Here is a 17878-nt window from a genome sequence, read left to right on the forward strand (position 1 = left end):
CAGATTCCCTCTTTGAAGGCCATCAGAGACCATCTTTGTTTGCAGGAGCCTGACACTGGTTTAGGACAGCTCCTTTCTCAAGGAATGAGTACCCAAAGGCTAGGTAAACTTGGGACCTCTTAACCCCAAAGGGTGGTACAGACTAAGTGGTTGAGTAGCCTTGAAAAGCAAGCTCTTCTGTGCGCACTAGGTCGCCCTCCCTGTATCCCAGTGAGAGCGCACCTGACCCCCCAATATGGCATGTTAATCATTACTTTAAGGAAGAGCAGGTGGGGTCAATGGCTCCAGCGGACCTTGCTCAGTGTGCGAAAAATCAGGGAGGGGCGAGGTATAGACTACACAGGTTTTAAAATGTCACAGAACTACAGTTGGGCCCCAACCGGTTTGGCTCAGTGGATAGAGAGATGGCCTTCGGACTGAAGGGCCCCAGGTTAGATTCCGGTCAAGGGCATGTACCTTGGTTGCAGGCACATCCCCAGTAGGAGGTGTGTAGGAGGCAGCTGATCGATGTTTCTCTCTCATCGATGTTTCTAACTCTCTATCCCTCTCCCTTCCTCTCTGTAAAAAAAAAAAAAAAAAAAAAAAAATCAATAAAATACATTAAAAAAAAAAGAACTACAGTTGGGCGCAGGCACGCGCACATATACTCACAGAAATGAGTGCATGCCAAACTGGCTAAATTAGAATAAGGGCTGTAATCCAGATAATTGTATTGTGCCAATGTCAATTTCCTGGTTTTGATAGTATAGTCTAGTTATGTAAGATGTTGAAGGAAGCTGGGTGGGTGATGGGTATAAGGGACCTTTTTAAAATTAATTTTGCAACTTTTTGTGGGTCTAATTATTTCAAAATAAAAAGTGAAAAGTCAAAACACAAAACACAAAGGGAACCCCCGCCTCCCCCCACGTCCCAGCCACCCCGGGAGCGCCCTCCAAAGCACACCTCTGCCCGCACCGACGCGCCGGCACCCGCAGGCGGGGAGGGCGTGGGTGGATGGGGCTGCGCCTGCGCAGTCCCGAATCCCCGCCGCGTCTCCGGGAAGTCGCGCGTGCGCAGTCTCGGCCCCGGGCCGCTCCCCCTGACCCTCTCTGCGCCGGGACCGGCTGCCTTGGCCCCTCCGCGCTGCCGTCTTTTCCGGCAGTTGGGGCGCTTCCTGTTGTTCTCACCCGCAACCGCCCCTGGTCCTCACCACAGAGCACCTCACCGTCCCCTCCCCTCCGCGGGCCGGCTGGCTGCAGCCCCGTCCGCGCGTCCAGACCTCGGCCGGCCGGCGTCTGCGGCTGTCTGTCCGCCGCCAGCCCAGCCTCCCTCGGGGCTCTGGTGAGTGTCCTGCTGCCGCTGCCTCAGCCCTTCCCCGGCTTTTCCCGTCACCTCTTCCTCCCCGACTCTTCGGGACGCTCCGCCCCCCGCCTGCGCCCTCCTCCCAGCCCGGTCCCCCCGTCGCCGAGGCTCCCCGTCGGTCCTCTCCACGGTTCCCAGTCCCGGCTCCCGCCCCGTCCTCTCTCCTCCTCCGTGTGCAGTCGGGGCGGGGAGCCAGGCTCTCCTTCCCGTGTTGCCAGCTTTGTCTGCTCGCTGCCATCTGTCCGGTCCGGGGTCTCGCTCATTACCAGCCTTCACCTCCGTTTCTCTTTCCCGAGAGCTGCAGCGCCAGGCGGAGATGTCGAAAGCCCACCGTAGGGTGTGGTACCTTGGAGCCCGCTCCCCTCCCCAGGGTCAGCCTTTGGGTACTGGGGTTCAGATAGCCGTAACATCGCGGGGCAATTGAGTGAGGACTCTTCGTTTAAAAGAGAAGAGAGAAAGGAAGGAAAGTTGGTAAGGACTTAGAGGGAAGTCTTTGTCAGAGAGTGAGCAGAACGGCCCATAGACAGAGATCTCCCGGTTGCACTTGGAATCGATTACAAGAGGCAAAGAGAAACTCGTTCTTTTTGGAATGTGCAGGGGAAGGCTGGGTAAGGTAGACCCTGCGCGCTCCCCCCCTTCCAGTTCACCCGGGCTCTGAGTTAGAGCTAGCCAGGCAGTGATGTGGTTTCCCTGAACACGAAACAGCCCTCACAATGCCAGGCTCCGCTCTGCCCCAACATTGGCAGTCAGCTTGCTTGGAAGAGGCTGGGAGCTCTCTCCTCCAGCTCCGGAGAGGAGACCGTTCCCCACCACACATATTCTCGTCTCCTGGTAATGGACATAAACGGTGACTGTTTTCCTAGTAAACTTTAAAAAAAATTTTTTTTATTAATTTCAGAGAGAAAGGGAGAGGGAGAGACAGAAATATCAATGATGAGAGAGCCATTGATTGGCCGCCTCTGGCACACCCTCCCACTGGGAATTGAACAACTGTCACTTCCTGGTTCACAGGTGGACCCCCAACCACTGAGCCACACCAGCCGGGCTCCTAGTAAACTTTGTATCAGGTGCTCACCAAGTGCATAGTATTGCACATGAGATGGGGGGAGGATGCTTGCTTTCCAGTGGCTTACAGTTTAGTAAGAGAAATTAGATAGGTGACTCTTAAGGAATGGTCTTAGCCCCAATGTTGTATTTATAGAGATAGCTCTACCATTGTAAAGTCCATCAGGTATAAATCTCTCTATTGAGTCAAACAATGGTTTTCATTTGATCTCCATTCATTCATTCATGTCCTCACCGAGGATATTTTTTCCATTGATTTTTTTTTTTCTTTAGAGATAGTGGAGGGGAGGGGAGAGGGGGAGAGAGAGAGAGAAACATAGATCTGAGAGAAACATATCAATTGGTCGCCTCCCCTGTGTGCTCTGACCAGGGTCCGGAATGGAACCTGAAACCCTGGTAGGTGCCCTTGACAGGGAATTGAGCCTGAGATCCTTCAGCGCATGGCGGAAGCTCTAGCCACTGACAACACTGGCCAGGGCAGGAGAAAGTTTTGAAGAAAGATCAAAGGGAAGGCCAATGTAACCTTTGCCTTACATTAGAGACTGTATGTGAAGGTCGAAACCATTCTGCTGGAAAATTTGTTGGCCTTACTACAGGTTTTAAAATTTAAAACTCATCGATTTTACTACATAAACATCTTTGAGTGGATTTAATCTGTTTGATCTTTTAAGAAGTTTAGTAAGTCATGACATCCACTTAAATGAGTCAACACTCCCCCCCCCCCCCCAGTTTTTATATACTCATCAATGTAAATGTAATTTTGTTCTTTTAGCTTTATTGACAACTGAAAAGTCACTTAGTTGCTCAACTGACATTTATTAGGTAGATTCCACCTATTATATGGAAGGGAACGGTCTCAGGCTTAAACGCTCTCTAGTTGTTGTTTCTTAAGTTTGAAGTAATTTCAGTTGTTAAAATATATAAAGGGTCTCCAGAAGTTTACAGACAAGGAAGGAGTGGGGGAGGAGTGGAGTACAAAGTGCTCACTTGCTTCAGACTTGTTTTTAAATCTGGTCTTTAAATTTCTTCACCAAACTTAGAGTGCATGTGGTTTTCATTGTGGGTGGAGAGAGGATAGGGGCTGACAAATAAGGAACCACACCCAAAACCAAACAGTTTTTTGTTTTTTTAATCCTCACCCAAGGACATTTTTTACTGATTTTGACAGAGGGGACGAGAGAGAGAGAAAGAGAAAAACATCGATGTGAGAGAAATATGAATCCGTTGCCTCTCCCACTTAAGTGCCCTGAGAGGCGGGGGAAGGAACCTGCAATCCAGATATGTTCCCTGATGCAGAATCAAACCCGAGACCTTGCTAGTGCATTACTAACTGAGCCACACTGGCCAGGGCCAAACACAGGTGTTGTGTGTTTTTAAAAACATATATTTTTATTGATTTTTTTAAGAGAGAGAGGAAGGGAGAAGGATAGAGATAGAAACATCAATGAGAGAGGAAGTCATTGATTGGCTGCCTCCTGCACGGTTCCCTCTGGAGATTGAGCCTGCAACCTGGGCGTGTGCCCTGACCAGGAATAGAATCGGTGACCTTTTGGTTCCTGGATCGATGCTGAACCATTGAGCCACACCAGCCGGGTTTTTGTGTGTCTTTTAATTCTGATATCCTATAAACACTTGAGTTTGCTTTGGTATTAACAGAAACGTCCCATAAAAAAATATAACATCTATATATTTATATATAAAAGTCTAAGCGACCATTACAACCGAACGATCAGAATGACCGGTTAACCAGTCGCTATAATGTGCACTGACCACCAGGGGGCAGATGCGCAACACAGGAGCTGCCCCCTGGTGGTCAGTGTGCTCCCACAGCCAACCTCCTGCGGACCCTCCCCCCAGCTGGCCAACGTCCCATGGCCCCTCCCCCTGGCTGGCCGCCGCCGCGCCCACCCCCCCCATAGGCCCCAATCAAGGGGCCGGCTGGCCAACCTCCCGGGGTCCGTCCCCCCAGCTGGCTGGCCCCCTGATAGGCCTTGATCACCGGCCAGGCTGAGGGACCCCACCTGTGCAGGAATTCATGCTTTGGGCCTCTAGTTTTATAGTAAGGTAGAGCTGAGTTCAGTGTCTGAATTTGTACTGGTCATTTTGGCACATCATGAATCAAAATGTTTGACTCTGAAGTAGAGCCTTGATTTTGAACCTCTTTGCTCTGAAGGGATTATTCTTTGTTTTTTTTCCCCCTGAGTATATTTTATAAAACTGTTTAATGTTGTCTTTTTTCCTAGTAATAACAAGTGTTTGCACATTCCTTAAAAGCCTTAGTTTGATCTACAAAGCAAAAAAGCTACTGAGTATTAAGGGGAACCTTGAGAAAACTTTTCATCAAATGTTCTACCTTTAAAAGTGGACCTTAGCCTCTCCTTATTTTTTAGTCAGCTTTATTTTGGGATGAAAACACAGAGTTAGAGTCAGGATGCATGGGAGGAAGACATGATAAGGATAAAATGTAAACATTATTAAAAGTGCTGGAGCAAGTCAAGGTCGGCGAGCAATCTGGCCAAGTGTGACAATATAGGTGGGCAAAACTTTCTGGGGGGAAATGAGATTTAAATTTAGGGGAAAATGTTCTATCAGCTATTTAAACTATTAGTATTGGCTTTGTCATATATAAAACTAGGAACTTAGGGTGCCTTTTTTTTTTTTTTTTGGTATTTTCCAGTCACTAAAATTATGGTTTAGTTTTTTTCTTTGTAATATTGTTTCCATCATAGGTCTTTGTTTTAACTAGTAAATTCAAATATATAGTAAATATTTATCAAATAGACATATCAGAGTGCATACTAGTATATACCTATAGATGAGCATTTGAGTCAGTTTTTTTAAACTGTAGAAATTGTAAATTTAAAAGTTATTGGTAACTTAATGGTAATAGTACATAGTCATTGAAGAAAATGTGGAAAGCATAAACAATAAAAGATCTATTGTATTGAGATCATGGAAAAATTCTGTTTTGTGACATATTCTTTTCACTTGGATTGAAAACATTTCCTCTGACATTAAACATTTGAACATATTTTATTTGTTTTAAATTTGTTTTTATTGATTTTAGAGAGAGGGTAGGGGAGAGGGAAAGATAGAAACATCAATGATGAGACTCATTGATCCTCTGCCTCCTGCATGCTCCCTATTGGGGATTGAGCCCACAAACCGAGCATGTGCCCTGACAGGGAATCGAACCATGACCTCCTGGTTCATAGGTAGATGCTGAACCACTGAGCCACGCTGCTGGGCTGAACATATTTTAATTATCTGCATATTATTTCATTATATGACTTATTATAATGTAATCATTTCTGTTGTTGGATATTCAAGTTATCAGTATTTCTAGTTTTCCTTTGTTTACAATGCTGCCTCGAACTCTTGTGTATGAATCTTACGGGTCTTGATTTCTCCAGGGTAGCTTCCTAGATGGCAAAGAATTACACTGTCTATAGTATATATTCTTAATTTACACATATGGTATTGTGATCATGTTTTCTTTTTAAAAATACAAAACTGTTTTAAAGATATATTGATGCCACTTTTAGGTACAAATGATGGCACAGTGAACATCCTCTGTAATGTACATCCTTGTGCATGCTACCTTAAGAGCCTGTTGACAATTTCTCTAGGTCTTTTACCTAGGGATGGTATTTCTGGGTCATGGGACATTAGTATATACTTATTTTCACCAAGTATTTATCTGGCTTTTGTTATTTACTTGTTTGTCCTCCATAAAAGTACGAATTTACATTCCTACCTATAAGGTAGGAGAGCACATAATGGTAGATTCTAATTCCAAGATTAAAACCTCTTATTTTCTTTGTTTCTAGCAGCCATGGCAATGACCGGCTCAACACCTTGCTCGTCCATGAGTAATCACACAAAAGAAAGGGTGACAATGACCAAAGTGACGCTGGAGAATTTTTATAGCAATCTTATCGCTCAACATGAAGAACGAGAAATGAGGTAAAGAATTTTAAGAAAATTGTGTTATGTTTTTGGCATTTATGTCTGGTATCATAAAGCACCTTCATAATATTGTTGAAAGGAGACAAGGATAGCAGCAGCCATGTTTATAGCCTATCCCATTACAGTAGAATGACAGTGCCATTGATTTCCAAAGCCCTTGCTATTATAACCCACTCATTTCTACTAAGTCAGTAACTCAATATTCCATGGTAGGATAAAACAATTAATTGGGCCAAGTCCTTGGAGTTCATTAAGGCAGTGTGATGTAATGGAAAGAGCAGCTCTTATGTAGTCAGACTTGGGATGATAATCCTGCCTTTACCATGTAGTAGGCTGTATGAGGTTGGAATAAGTTCCTTAATCTGTCTGTGTATCAGTTTCCCCATTTGGAAAATGGGGATTAGACTTAACATATGTGAGTACCTACCATAGTGCTTCACACATAATAATCACTTAGTTAATGGTGGTAGTAGCAGCTATTGTTACTGATCTGATGTATATTATTCATGTAGTAACTCATAATTTCAGTTTATTCCCAGTATTTTATTATTAAAATATTTAAAAGTGTAGATAAGTTGAAAGAATTGTACAGTGGATACCCATAAATACATCATCTAGATTCTGCAATTAATTGTTATTTAAAAAAATAATTTGTTGTTTTATCATAAATCCATGTATCCATTCCTCTATCCATTCATTAATCTATGTTAATTTTTTTGCTGTACATGTTTCAGATGTCAGTATATTTTACTTCTGTATATTTCTGCTTGTATAGGAACTAGAGTTCAATATTTTAAGGGAATAAAATTTGCATGCAATGAAATGTACAATCTTAAGGGTTACTATTCAATGAGTTTCGACAAATGCATACTAGTACACCTGTAGAACCTAAACCTCTGTCAAGACATAAACCATTGCCATTGTCCCTGAAAGTTCGTTCACTCCTGGGATGTTCCTTCACCCCCAGGAACCATTGCTATGACTTTGTTTCTACCATTGATGGTCTTGCCTGTTCCATCAAATGGAACATGTTAATACGTCCATAGAGTAAGTGCTCATTTGAGTAAGGCATCCTTTGCTCATCCTGATGTTTTCAAGGTACATTCATGTTGATATTGTGTCAGTAGTTTGTTCCTTTATATTGCTGAGTACCGTTCTGTTTTTTTTACTATACCTCAGTTTGTTTATACATTCTGTTGATAAACACCTGGGCTTTTCTCAGTTTTTTTGCTATTTTGAATAAGTTGCTATGCACATTTGTTATAGATCTTTTTGCGAACATTTGTTTTTAGTTACTGGGTAAATTTAGGAGTGGAGTTGCTGAGTCATAAACATATGTAGGCACATGTTTAGTTTTATAAGAAATTGCTAGACCTTTTCCAAAATATTACCAACAGTGTATGAGAGTTCTAGTTGCTTTACATTTTTGCTAACATTTGTGTTGCCAGTCTTTTAACTTATAGCTGTTCTCGTGGATGTTTAGTGGTATCTTACTGTTGTTTTAATTGCATTTCCTTGGTGATTATTGATATTGAACATTTTTCAGTGTGCTTTTGGCCATTTGTATATTTTCTTATGAAGTGTTTATTCATATTTTTGACCATAGAGTTGCAGGGAGTTCTTTATACATCCTAGATACTGTCCCTTGGTTATATATAAGTTTTGCAAATAGTTTCTTCCAGTCTGTGACTTTCCAGTTCATTTTCTTAATGATATCTTTAGGTGAGCAGAAGTTTTCAATATTGGCATTTTTTTCTTTTGTAGTTATTACATTCTGTGACCTCGAAGAAACCTTTGCCTACACCCAAATCATAAGGATGTCCTATGTTTTCTTCTGGAAGTTTTATGGATTTAGTTTTTACATTTAGTACTATGATCCCTCTTGAATTAATAAGTGTGTGATATGAAATAGGAATTGAGATGAATTTTTCCCCGTATGGATACCCAGTTATTTTAGCACTATTTGTTGCAAAGATTATTTTTCTCCTCATTCGATTGCTTTGACACATGTTGAAAATTAAAACCATATAAGTGTGTATCTATTTCTAGGCTCTCTATTCTGTTTCATTGTTCTATTTACCCCTATGCCAGTATCACACTGTCTTGATTACTATAACCTTGTGCTAAGTTTTGAAGTCAGTAGTGTAAGTGTTCAACTTAGTTCTTTTTTTTCTTTTTTTCAAGATTGCATTGGATATTTTAGTTTCTTTATATTTCCATATAAATTTTAGAATCATTCATTTGAGAGAGAGAAAGAAACATCGACTTGTTGTTCCACTTATTTATGAATTCCTTGGTTGATTCTTGTATGTGTCCTGATCAAGGATCAAAACTGAAACCTTGGCATATCAGGACGATGCTTTAACCAACTGAGCCACCCAGCCAGGATCATTAAATACACACATAAGCCCTAACTAGTTTGGTACTGTGGCTAGAGTGTCGGCCTGAGGACTGAAAGGTCCTGGGTTCAATTCTGGTCAGGGGCATGTACCTGCGTTGTAGGTTCCATCCCTGGCCCTGGTGGGGTGTGTTTGGAAGCTAACAATCGGTGTATGTCTCTCACATACATGTTTCTCTTTCTCTGTCTCTCCCCCTCCCTTCCACTCTCTCTAAAATCAATGGAAAAATAGCCTTGGATGAGGATTAACAAAAAAAATAAATAAATACACACGTAGATGGAAAGACTAATACAGTGAACCACCATATAGTCATCCTCAGATTCAGTAATTATCAAGACTTCACTAAATTTGTTTCATCAATTATATTTTATTTTTTCTTGTTATTGTGTTTTAAAGCAAATTTCAAACATCTGCCATTTCAATCCTGTGTACTTCAGTATGCATCTCGAAAATATGACCATTTTCTTGTATAATCATAATGCCACCAGGAATCTAACAAAGTCCAGTAATTCCATGGTATCATCTCACAGAGGATGTCAAACCTCCTTTCAGTCTGTGCTTGTCATTTTGTTGTCTTCAAGGTCTTTGTTGACTTGGCTCCAATAAATCATTACCAGGGATTATTCTGTATGATAGGCCTTTTCTGGATATACTAGAGGCCCAGTGCATGAATTCATGCTCCTTGAAAGGAACTGTACGCTGTGAGGCTGCAGTGGGCACAAGGGCAGGTCTCGGCCCATCCTCTGCACCCCTGCCTGGCCCCTCCCGCCGCAGTCCCTGGTCTCCTGTCTGCTGGCAGCCCCACCGCGCCACCTCTGCTCCCACACACTGATGGCGCCGGCCCCACTTGCACCCGCTGATAGCTCAGGGAGATTGGGGCCGGTGCCAGCAGTGGATGCGAGCGGGGCCATCGCTGGCAGCAGGTGCAAGAGCGGCTGCTGGCCCCGATCGCCCCTCAGGAGCAGGAGGAGGTGGAGAAGCCCTGAGGGGTGATTGGAGCCAGCAGCTGCTGCTCGCACCTGCTGACATTGCCAAGCAATTGGGGCTGGCATCGGGCACCAGCAGCGGGTGTGAGTGGTGGGCGGGACCGCGGTGCACAGAAGCAAAGGATTTTCAGTAACCACCAGAGGTTTGCCCCAATGATAGCAACCGGTACCCCGCCTTGGTCTGGCACCCCTGCTCACCTGCTCCATCATCCCGCCAGGGCCAAGCGCCATGTTTCATGCTCTGCTGCCTGCTGTCAACGCCCGCCATGTTCTGCGTATACCCCCTGGTGGTCAGCGCATGTCATAGCAATCAGTTGTTCCACCGTTAGATCTATTTGCATATTAGGGTTTTATATATATACACTAGAGGCATGGTGCACGAAATTCATGCATGGGGGTGTGTGTGTGTGTCCCTCAGCCCAGCCTGCACCCTCTCCAATCTGGGACTGCTGGCTCCCAACTGCTTGCCTGCCTCATTGCCCCTAACTGCTTCTGCCTGCCAGCCTGATCACCCCCTAACCACTCCCCTGCCATCCTGATTGACTCCTATCTGCCCTCCCCTGCTGGCCTGGTTGCCCCAACTGCCCTCCCCTGCTAGCCTAGTCTCTCCCAACTGCCCTCCCCTACAGGCCTGGTCCCCCCCAACTGCCCTCCCCTGCTGGCCTGGTTGCCCCCAACTGCCCTCCTCTGCAGGCCTGGTCCCCTCCAACTGCCCTCCCCTGCAGGCCTGGTCCCCCCCAACTGCCCTCCCCTGCAGGCCTGGTCGCTCCCATCTGCCCTCCTCTGCCGGCCCGGTCACCCCTAACTGCCCTCCCCTGTAGGTCTGGTTGCCCCCAACTGCCCTCCCCTGCAGGCCTGCTCCCCCCCAACTGCCCTCCCCTGTAGGCCTGGTTGCTCCCACTGCCGGCCCGGTCACCCATAACTGCCCTCCCCTGCAGGCCTGATCACCCCCAACTGCCCTCCCTTGCAGGCCTGGTCCCTCCCAACTGCCCTCCCCTGCCGGCCATTTTGTGGTGGCCATCTTGTGTGTTGGAGTGGTGGTCAGTTTGCATATTACTCTTTTATTAGATAGGATAGATTCGCTAATGAAAGAATCTGATTGTGTTCAAGGGATTGATTCTGACAACTTACTCTCAGTCAGGTGTTCTGCTGAAACCAATTTAATTACACTTGCAATAAAGCTGTAGAAAACGTCTCAGCTTGAATTTAGATTTAAAATACAGTCAGACCTTGTATGCATATATGCATATCCCATGGACACAGACAATAGGGTGCTGAAGGCCTGGGGTGGGGGCAGGCTGGAGGGGATCAGTGGGGGAAAAAAGGGACATATGTAATACTTTCAACAATAAAGAAGTATTAAAAAAAAAAACACAGGAAAAAAACACACAAAATAAAATATAGTCAGAAGGCCCTGGCCGGGGAGCTCAGTTGGTTAGAGCATCATCCCAATTTGCTAAGATTGAGGGCTTGATACCTAGTCAGTGCACATACAAGAATCAATCAATGAATGTATAAATAAGTGGAACAACAAATTAATGTTTCCCCTTCTCTCTCTCTCTCCCTTCCCTCCTTCTCCCCCTCCCTCCCTCCTTTTCTCTCTTGCTCTTTATTTTATTTTTTGCTTCTCTATTTATCTAACTATCTTATTTTATTTTTTGGTTAATCCTCACCCGAGGATATTTTTCCATTGATTTTTTTTTTGTGTGTTTTTTAGAGAGAGAGTGGAAGGGAGGGGGAGAGACAGAGAGAGAGAAACATCAATGTGAGAGAGACATAGATTGGTTGCCTCCTGCATGCACCCTGACTAGGGCCAGGGTCCTCTCTCTCTCTCTCAATAAATGTTTTAAAAATTAAAAATAAACTATATAGTTAGAAGGAGCTGTCTTTGTGACACACATTGTGTGATGGCACTTTTGACTTCTAGCCCAGTCTGGTGTGGTCATTCATGTAGTTGGAAGAAGACATGTAGTTGGAAGATATGACATTTGACCCTCAAGGCACAAAAAGAGCTGAACATGGTTGAATTCTTATAGTTCTTGCTATTGATTGTTTGATTCTTATTCTTCTCTACTTCAACTATTTAACCACTGAAATGCAATTAATTTACATTCCTGAAACTACCAGTAGTACAGCCTTCTCACTCCAATACATGAGCACACATAGATACATATCCCCAGCTGTCCTGGGACGAGAAGAAGAAAAGTGGGACGCAGTCATGCAGATTCTTTCTTCTTCCCATCGGGGCAGAGTAGATCTTTTTACTTCCTGAGTGTTTAGACACAGATTCTTACTCATCATCTGATCCTGTGGGTTTGTAATATGATTTCTAACAATATATTCATTTAAACTAAATATTATTATTGTAATACATATTCATTGACCAAAAGGAAACTCATTGTCTGTCTATGTTCCTCTTCTGTGTTTCTTATCTTGGTTAGTGGCATCATTGTCCCCCCACACAAGTTCTTCTAAGACTTTTCCCTTGACCTCTATTGCCGGTTGGTCATCTTTGCAATAGCTCTGTTCACTTCATTCTAGGTTTCCAGTCTTGGTTCCAGATCTTTACTGCACAGCTGAATTCTTACAATAGCTTTTAATTGCCTGTCTGTCAGTGTTTTTCCTGCTAGTCCATTAGCTCATTACTGCTGGTTGCCATTCTAAAATAGAAATCTCATCACATCACTCCTTTGTGCACAAGCCTCTGTCAATTCTTAGTCTTCTGCAGACTAAGAGCCAGGCACGCAGAAGTGCTGTGTGCCTCAGCCACGCTAGACTACATGCTGTTACTTCATGTACCCTGTACTCTTACTCTTCTTTGCTCTGCTTACATTGCCTGTCTTCTGGAATGCTAAGTGGTGGAGGGGAGATCCCAGCCCATGTGCTTTCATTGATTATGCTGAATAAGTAAAGGTTATAGGGAATTGGTTGTAAGGAAGTTTTAATTGTTTCTTTTGGTTTTATCAAATCAGTATTAAAATAGATAAAAATATTCTTGAATACAGTTTCCTAATTTAGTACTACAAGGATTTAGAATTCTTAAGGTTTTTCCCTCCCTTTTTATTGAATTTATTGGGGTGACATTGATTAACAAAATTATACAGGTTTCAGGTGCACAGTTCCACAGCACATCATCTGTACACTATTGTGTGTTCACCACCCCAAGTCAAGTCTCTGCCCATCTCCATTTATCCTCCCCATACCCTCCTCAGCCTTCCTCTATCCCCCCTGCCCCCCAGCAGTCACCACCCTATTGTTGTCTCCATGAGTTTTTTTCTCTCCTTTGTGGGCCTTTTTTGCTCAATCTCTCCCCACTCACCTCTCAGCCCCCCCTTCCCCCTGCCCGCCAATTACCTTCCTTGAATATCCAAATTCTGCATTTTACCTTTGTTGTTTATTACTCTTTGTGGCAAGGAGGAGGAAGAAGATGTGAAAATAAAGGAAGTAGATATCAGGGAGAGGGAGAGAAACACCCTGATATGAGGTTATCAAACACCAGCTGTTTGTGGTTTGTTAAGGAGGAAATACTGTTCTGACAGGAAAAAAAAAGAGAGAGAGAGAACTTTTCATTTCGAAATAAGATTGTTGCATTAACATCTTATACAATCTGTTTCAAAATGATGAACTAATGAGTGGGAATCTTTTCACTTGTCTTAGTAACTGTAATTTGTTACTTTAATGAGATCTTTTAAGATTTATCTGTTTTTGTCATTAAAAATAATTCTTATGTTTGTATAGACTTTCCAGAAAATTACATTCAAATATTATTTCACATCTTTATTTATTTTTAGACAAAAGAAGTTAGAAAAAGTAATGGAAGAAGAAGGCCTAAAGGATGAAGAGGTAATTAAAATCAGAATGTTTTTCTCTTGAAACTCAGCATGGCAGGTTATATCTTGTTCAGCAAATTGTTAGTCTTAGCGCACGGGGAAGGCTCTGGCTCAGCAACAGAACCGTAGGCGGCTGGTGCGCTTCTGGACGGAGGTATTCATGCAGAGGGAGACGTTAATTAGTAAGCAGTCAGGGAGGAACTTCTCCAGGTACAGTCTTAGCAGATCAATTAGAATTAATTTAGAATTCCAAGAAAAGGAAGCGATGAAACCAAATTAAAATGTTAAAAAGCAAAGTGTAGCATACTTACAGAAATAACTAAAATGGCTCCATGGAAGTGGGACAACCCTTTCCTCTAATGCCTCAGATGGAGTGGGGAAAATACAGTTAATAACTGTGCAAGGAACTGAAAGGGCAGTGGAAATGCTTTCAAAAGTAGGAATAAATTACAGAACCCAGGAAAATGGTGAAAAATACCCCAGACTTACAGAGATAATAGAAAACGAGATCGTAAAATGAACTGCAATGTGTAAAAATCCTAGAGGGAAATTAAACACACACACACTTTGATACAACGAAGGTTAAAGGAAAGTGTTGGTGATCCCTCCTTCATTAGGAAGGTTAGAATAGTGGATTGCTGAGAGGTTGGGGACGAGTCTTGAGAGGAAGCACCCACTCTCTGTTCAGTGTGGTGTGGTTTGTGTCTGAAGGCTGGGAAGGGAGAAGGGAGCAGTGAGCATCCTTCTGTGGTGCTTTCGTGGGTGAGAAGATTACGCTTAGTCTGGTGTGGTTCTGGTTTCCAGATGGGTAAAGTCACAAATATGACTTCGTTGTGGAATTTCAATTCCTCCCCCTCCAACCCCTCTCCCCCTTTATTTAAACATTAGAAACGACTCAGGCGATCAGCTCATGCTCGGAAGGAAACAGAGTTTCTTCGTTTGAAGAGAACAAGACTTGGATTGGAAGATTTTGAGTCCTTAAAAGTAATAGGCAGAGGAGCATTTGGTGAGGTAAAAACCCCACAGCTACAGCTACTTTCCAATGCAGAAAGCCCACAGCACCTCAAAGCTTCTAATGTGCCATGAGCTCATGACTGTTGGTATAACTGAAATATGGGGTAAATGGGTCCAGCATGCCAGCCCCACACCTCACGGCTCTGTCTGCCTCCTCTTCTCCGCTCCACTGTCCCAGCTCTCAGATTGTTCTTCTCTGATGATGTTGATGTTTTAAATATTAATGTAGGAGAGTTGAAAGGTAGAAGGGAACCAGTACTTATTAATATACTGTGTTTTTCTCCTGTAATCATGACAATAACTCATAGGTGACTCAGAGGGGACACTGCAGTATATATACAGTGGTACCAGAAGTCAGCCCACGTTTCCTGATCTTTAAGCCCTTGTTTTTCCCAGTATGTAACACATCACCTCTCCAGGAGTGAGCTAAAAGCATATCTCCACCCTTTATTTTTTCCTGCCAGACTGGTACAGCTCTAAAAAGATGGCCCTGAGGGACAGGATTTGTAGAAATGAGCTATATAGGGAGTGGTAGAGAGTTGAGAGAATTTGTAGCTTTGTCCCAGTTAGTCTTGCAGTTGCATCCTGCTTGGTCACAAGAGTAGTCTGGTGGGGAGGGTGTGCATGAGCCCATGCAACATCATTCCTATTAATGGAAAACATCCGGAGTGCCACAGTTTCATTATCTATAATAATAAAAGCATAATATGCTAATTAGACCGGACATCCTTCCGGACAGCCTTCCCAATGAAGCTGGGGCTGCAAGGGAAGCCCGGGTCCCAGGTGCCAGAGGGAAGCTGGTGCCGGTTCCGGGGGGAAGGAAGGCCTATTCTTGCACGAATTTCGTGCATCAGGCCTCTAGTCTTTGTATAAAAGGTATGGAAACCCCGTACCTCGGGGAAATGTAAGTGTATATTCAAAAGCACAGGTGGAAGAGTAAAATTGGTCCCTCAGCATTCAGAATCCCTGCTGGCCCTGAAGAGAGGGAAACGGACAGTACCACCTCCTCATTGCTTTCTGCTCAGTGAGGAAGGGACATGGGGCTCAAGCAGGAAAACAAAGATGCAGGGAGAAGAAAACATACAGGTGTTGGGAGAGGAAGGGAAGGATGTGCAGGGAATTGACAAGTTTTTTTGGGGGTTTGTAGACTATTAATTTTCTTTTCATAGATTTATTTAATCTCTCTAAAAAACATTGGAAAATTAAGAAGAGAAAGGAAAACAGCATAGAACCCTATTTCCCTAGTTATACATTTTAGTTTTTTTCCTTCAAGACATTTTTCCTATGCATGAGCTTTTGCTATTGTTTTAAACGTTGCTGTAATCACTTAATTAGGTTTTCTGAGCTGACTGCATGACATGAGCCACGGGTTTAATGCGTCCTTAAGTTTGAAAGTGAGGGTTCTGGGTTAGATTGTTTTGTTCCACTAGGAAGCCAAAGCAGATGTTCCTAGCACTGACTTCACTGAGTGTAAAATATCTATTTTGGAACTTCAAAAAGCATTTTATTTTGCTTTGTTCTTGCTAGTTGCTTCAATTAAAATTGTTATACTTTTTGCCCGACTGGCATGGCTCAGTGGTTGAGCGTCGACCTATGAACCAGGAGATCATGGTTCGATTCACAGTCAGGGCACATACATACCCAGGTTGCGGGCTCAATCCCCAGCAGGGGGCATGCAGGAGGCAGCTAATCAATGATTCTCTCTCATCATTGATGTTTCTATCTCTCTCTCCCTCTCTGAAATCAATGAAAATACATTTTAAAAAATATTTTTATACTTTTTCAGTTTAAATATTACTTCCTATAACACATGAAAGCATTAGCTTGGCATTGTGAACTTCTAACTTGGCATTCTTTTAATAACTTTTAGGTTCGGCTTGTTCAGAAGAAAGATACAGGGCATGTGTATGCAATGAAAATACTCCGTAAAGCAGATATGCTTGAAAAAGAGCAGGTAAAACACAATTGTAGTTGGGATTTTAGTTAGCTGATGAACTTTTTGTCTCCTAAAACTGTTCTTTTTGCTTATTTGAAATGTATATTGTGATTACAGTTTTCCTTAGCTCTGTCATGTTTGAATATATGTAGAGTATTACTTTTTTTAAATCAACAAAGAAATAGTAGTTACATATATTTTAAAAGTACAAATAATGTTTTTATGTTATATGCAATCTTTTAAAAGTTGAAAGCCTATTAGAGAACACCTGCTCTCTGTGAATCCCAGTTGATCACACGTTGTCTTTGTCATGAGCCTATTTTGAGGTTACACTTGATGTGGTGGCGTGTTTCTTACTGAAAGCTGAGAGAGAGAAACTGTACGTACACCTTGGGACTGAGGCTTAGGCGTTAGAATTTGGGATTTGCCATCTCAGTGTGACTTAGTGTACTTTATTCTGTACTGACACCAAAGTTGGGTCTTCTGAGTAGCTTATCATCACCTAAAAGAGCACAGTCTTCTTTCTGAATGAATTTGATAAAATAGGTAAATGGCAGAGCAGTGTAGATTCTTCATTCATGAATAAGAACACTTTCTAAAGCCTAAGCCTACTTTGCAAATAGATTTATAAGATACATAAGTAGTTTATGCAAAATAAATTTTAAGTATTGGTCAGTGTATTAAGAAAGAGATTGCAGACATTCTGTAAATCTAGTTTAAGTTAGCTGGTTGTTCAAGAACAGATTATGGGGGTGATGCCTGCAGATACCCTGTAAGAGACCCGATGCTACAGGAGAGCTCTGGACACAGAGCCCACGAGCAGGGATGGAGGCTGGCCACCTCAGCCCTTTCTGCCTCTTGAGAGGAGGACGGTCACTGAGGCTTCATTTCAGTCCAGCTCGACACTGGGAATTTATATTTTCTCTTTAATTTTCATGTCACCCAGAAGCTTTAGACTCCCAGGATTTCGATTGAGAGTATCAAATACCCTGGCATAAGTCTTCAGACACTATAGTTTACGCTAACACCAACCTATTAAAAATGCACACACCCTATTTATACTATATTACCTAAAAATTTGTGTGTGGTCTGGCTGTAGGCACCGAAAGAGTTTCAGTTGATCCTGAAAAGGAAACTGTCAAACTCTGTTGATTAGTCAATATATGTTGTATTTCACAAGTACATTTTATTTTTACCAGACATGTTTCCCATAGGTTTATCCAAGGCTCAGAACCCTTCTTTATCAAATAATTTGCATTCAGTTAACATTGCAAAGAACGCACATCAGATTCTCAGTTGTTAGTCCTTCATAGCATGTGCCAGTTCCGTAGCCTGGTG

At 43.0% G+C, this 17878-nt stretch overlaps 1 protein-coding gene across 2 annotated transcripts in view; it reads left to right on the forward strand.

The window, feature by feature from the left end:
* The first annotated feature begins 1070 nt into the window (after positions 1 to 1070).
* Positions 1071 to 17878, forward strand: part of STK38 (serine/threonine kinase 38) — a 38678-nt gene continuing 21870 nt past the window's right edge. Inside the window, exons 1-5 of one of the 2 annotated variants that reach the window (XM_079780078.1) lie at positions 1071 to 1320; positions 6237 to 6372; positions 13552 to 13603; positions 14479 to 14601; positions 16475 to 16558. In XM_079780078.1, the coding sequence (XP_079636204.1) occupies positions 6242 to 6372; positions 13552 to 13603; positions 14479 to 14601; positions 16475 to 16558 (390 nt within the window). In that variant the 5' untranslated portion in view covers positions 1071 to 1320; positions 6237 to 6241. The remainder of the gene's footprint in view (positions 1321 to 6236; positions 6373 to 13551; positions 13604 to 14478; positions 14602 to 16474; positions 16559 to 17878) is intronic. The other variant, XM_079780077.1, reaches the window with a different exon arrangement.

Source organism: Cnephaeus nilssonii (assembly GCF_951640355.1).
Source record: "Cnephaeus nilssonii genome assembly, chromosome: 9".
NCBI lineage: Eukaryota > Metazoa > Chordata > Mammalia > Chiroptera > Vespertilionidae > Cnephaeus > Cnephaeus nilssonii.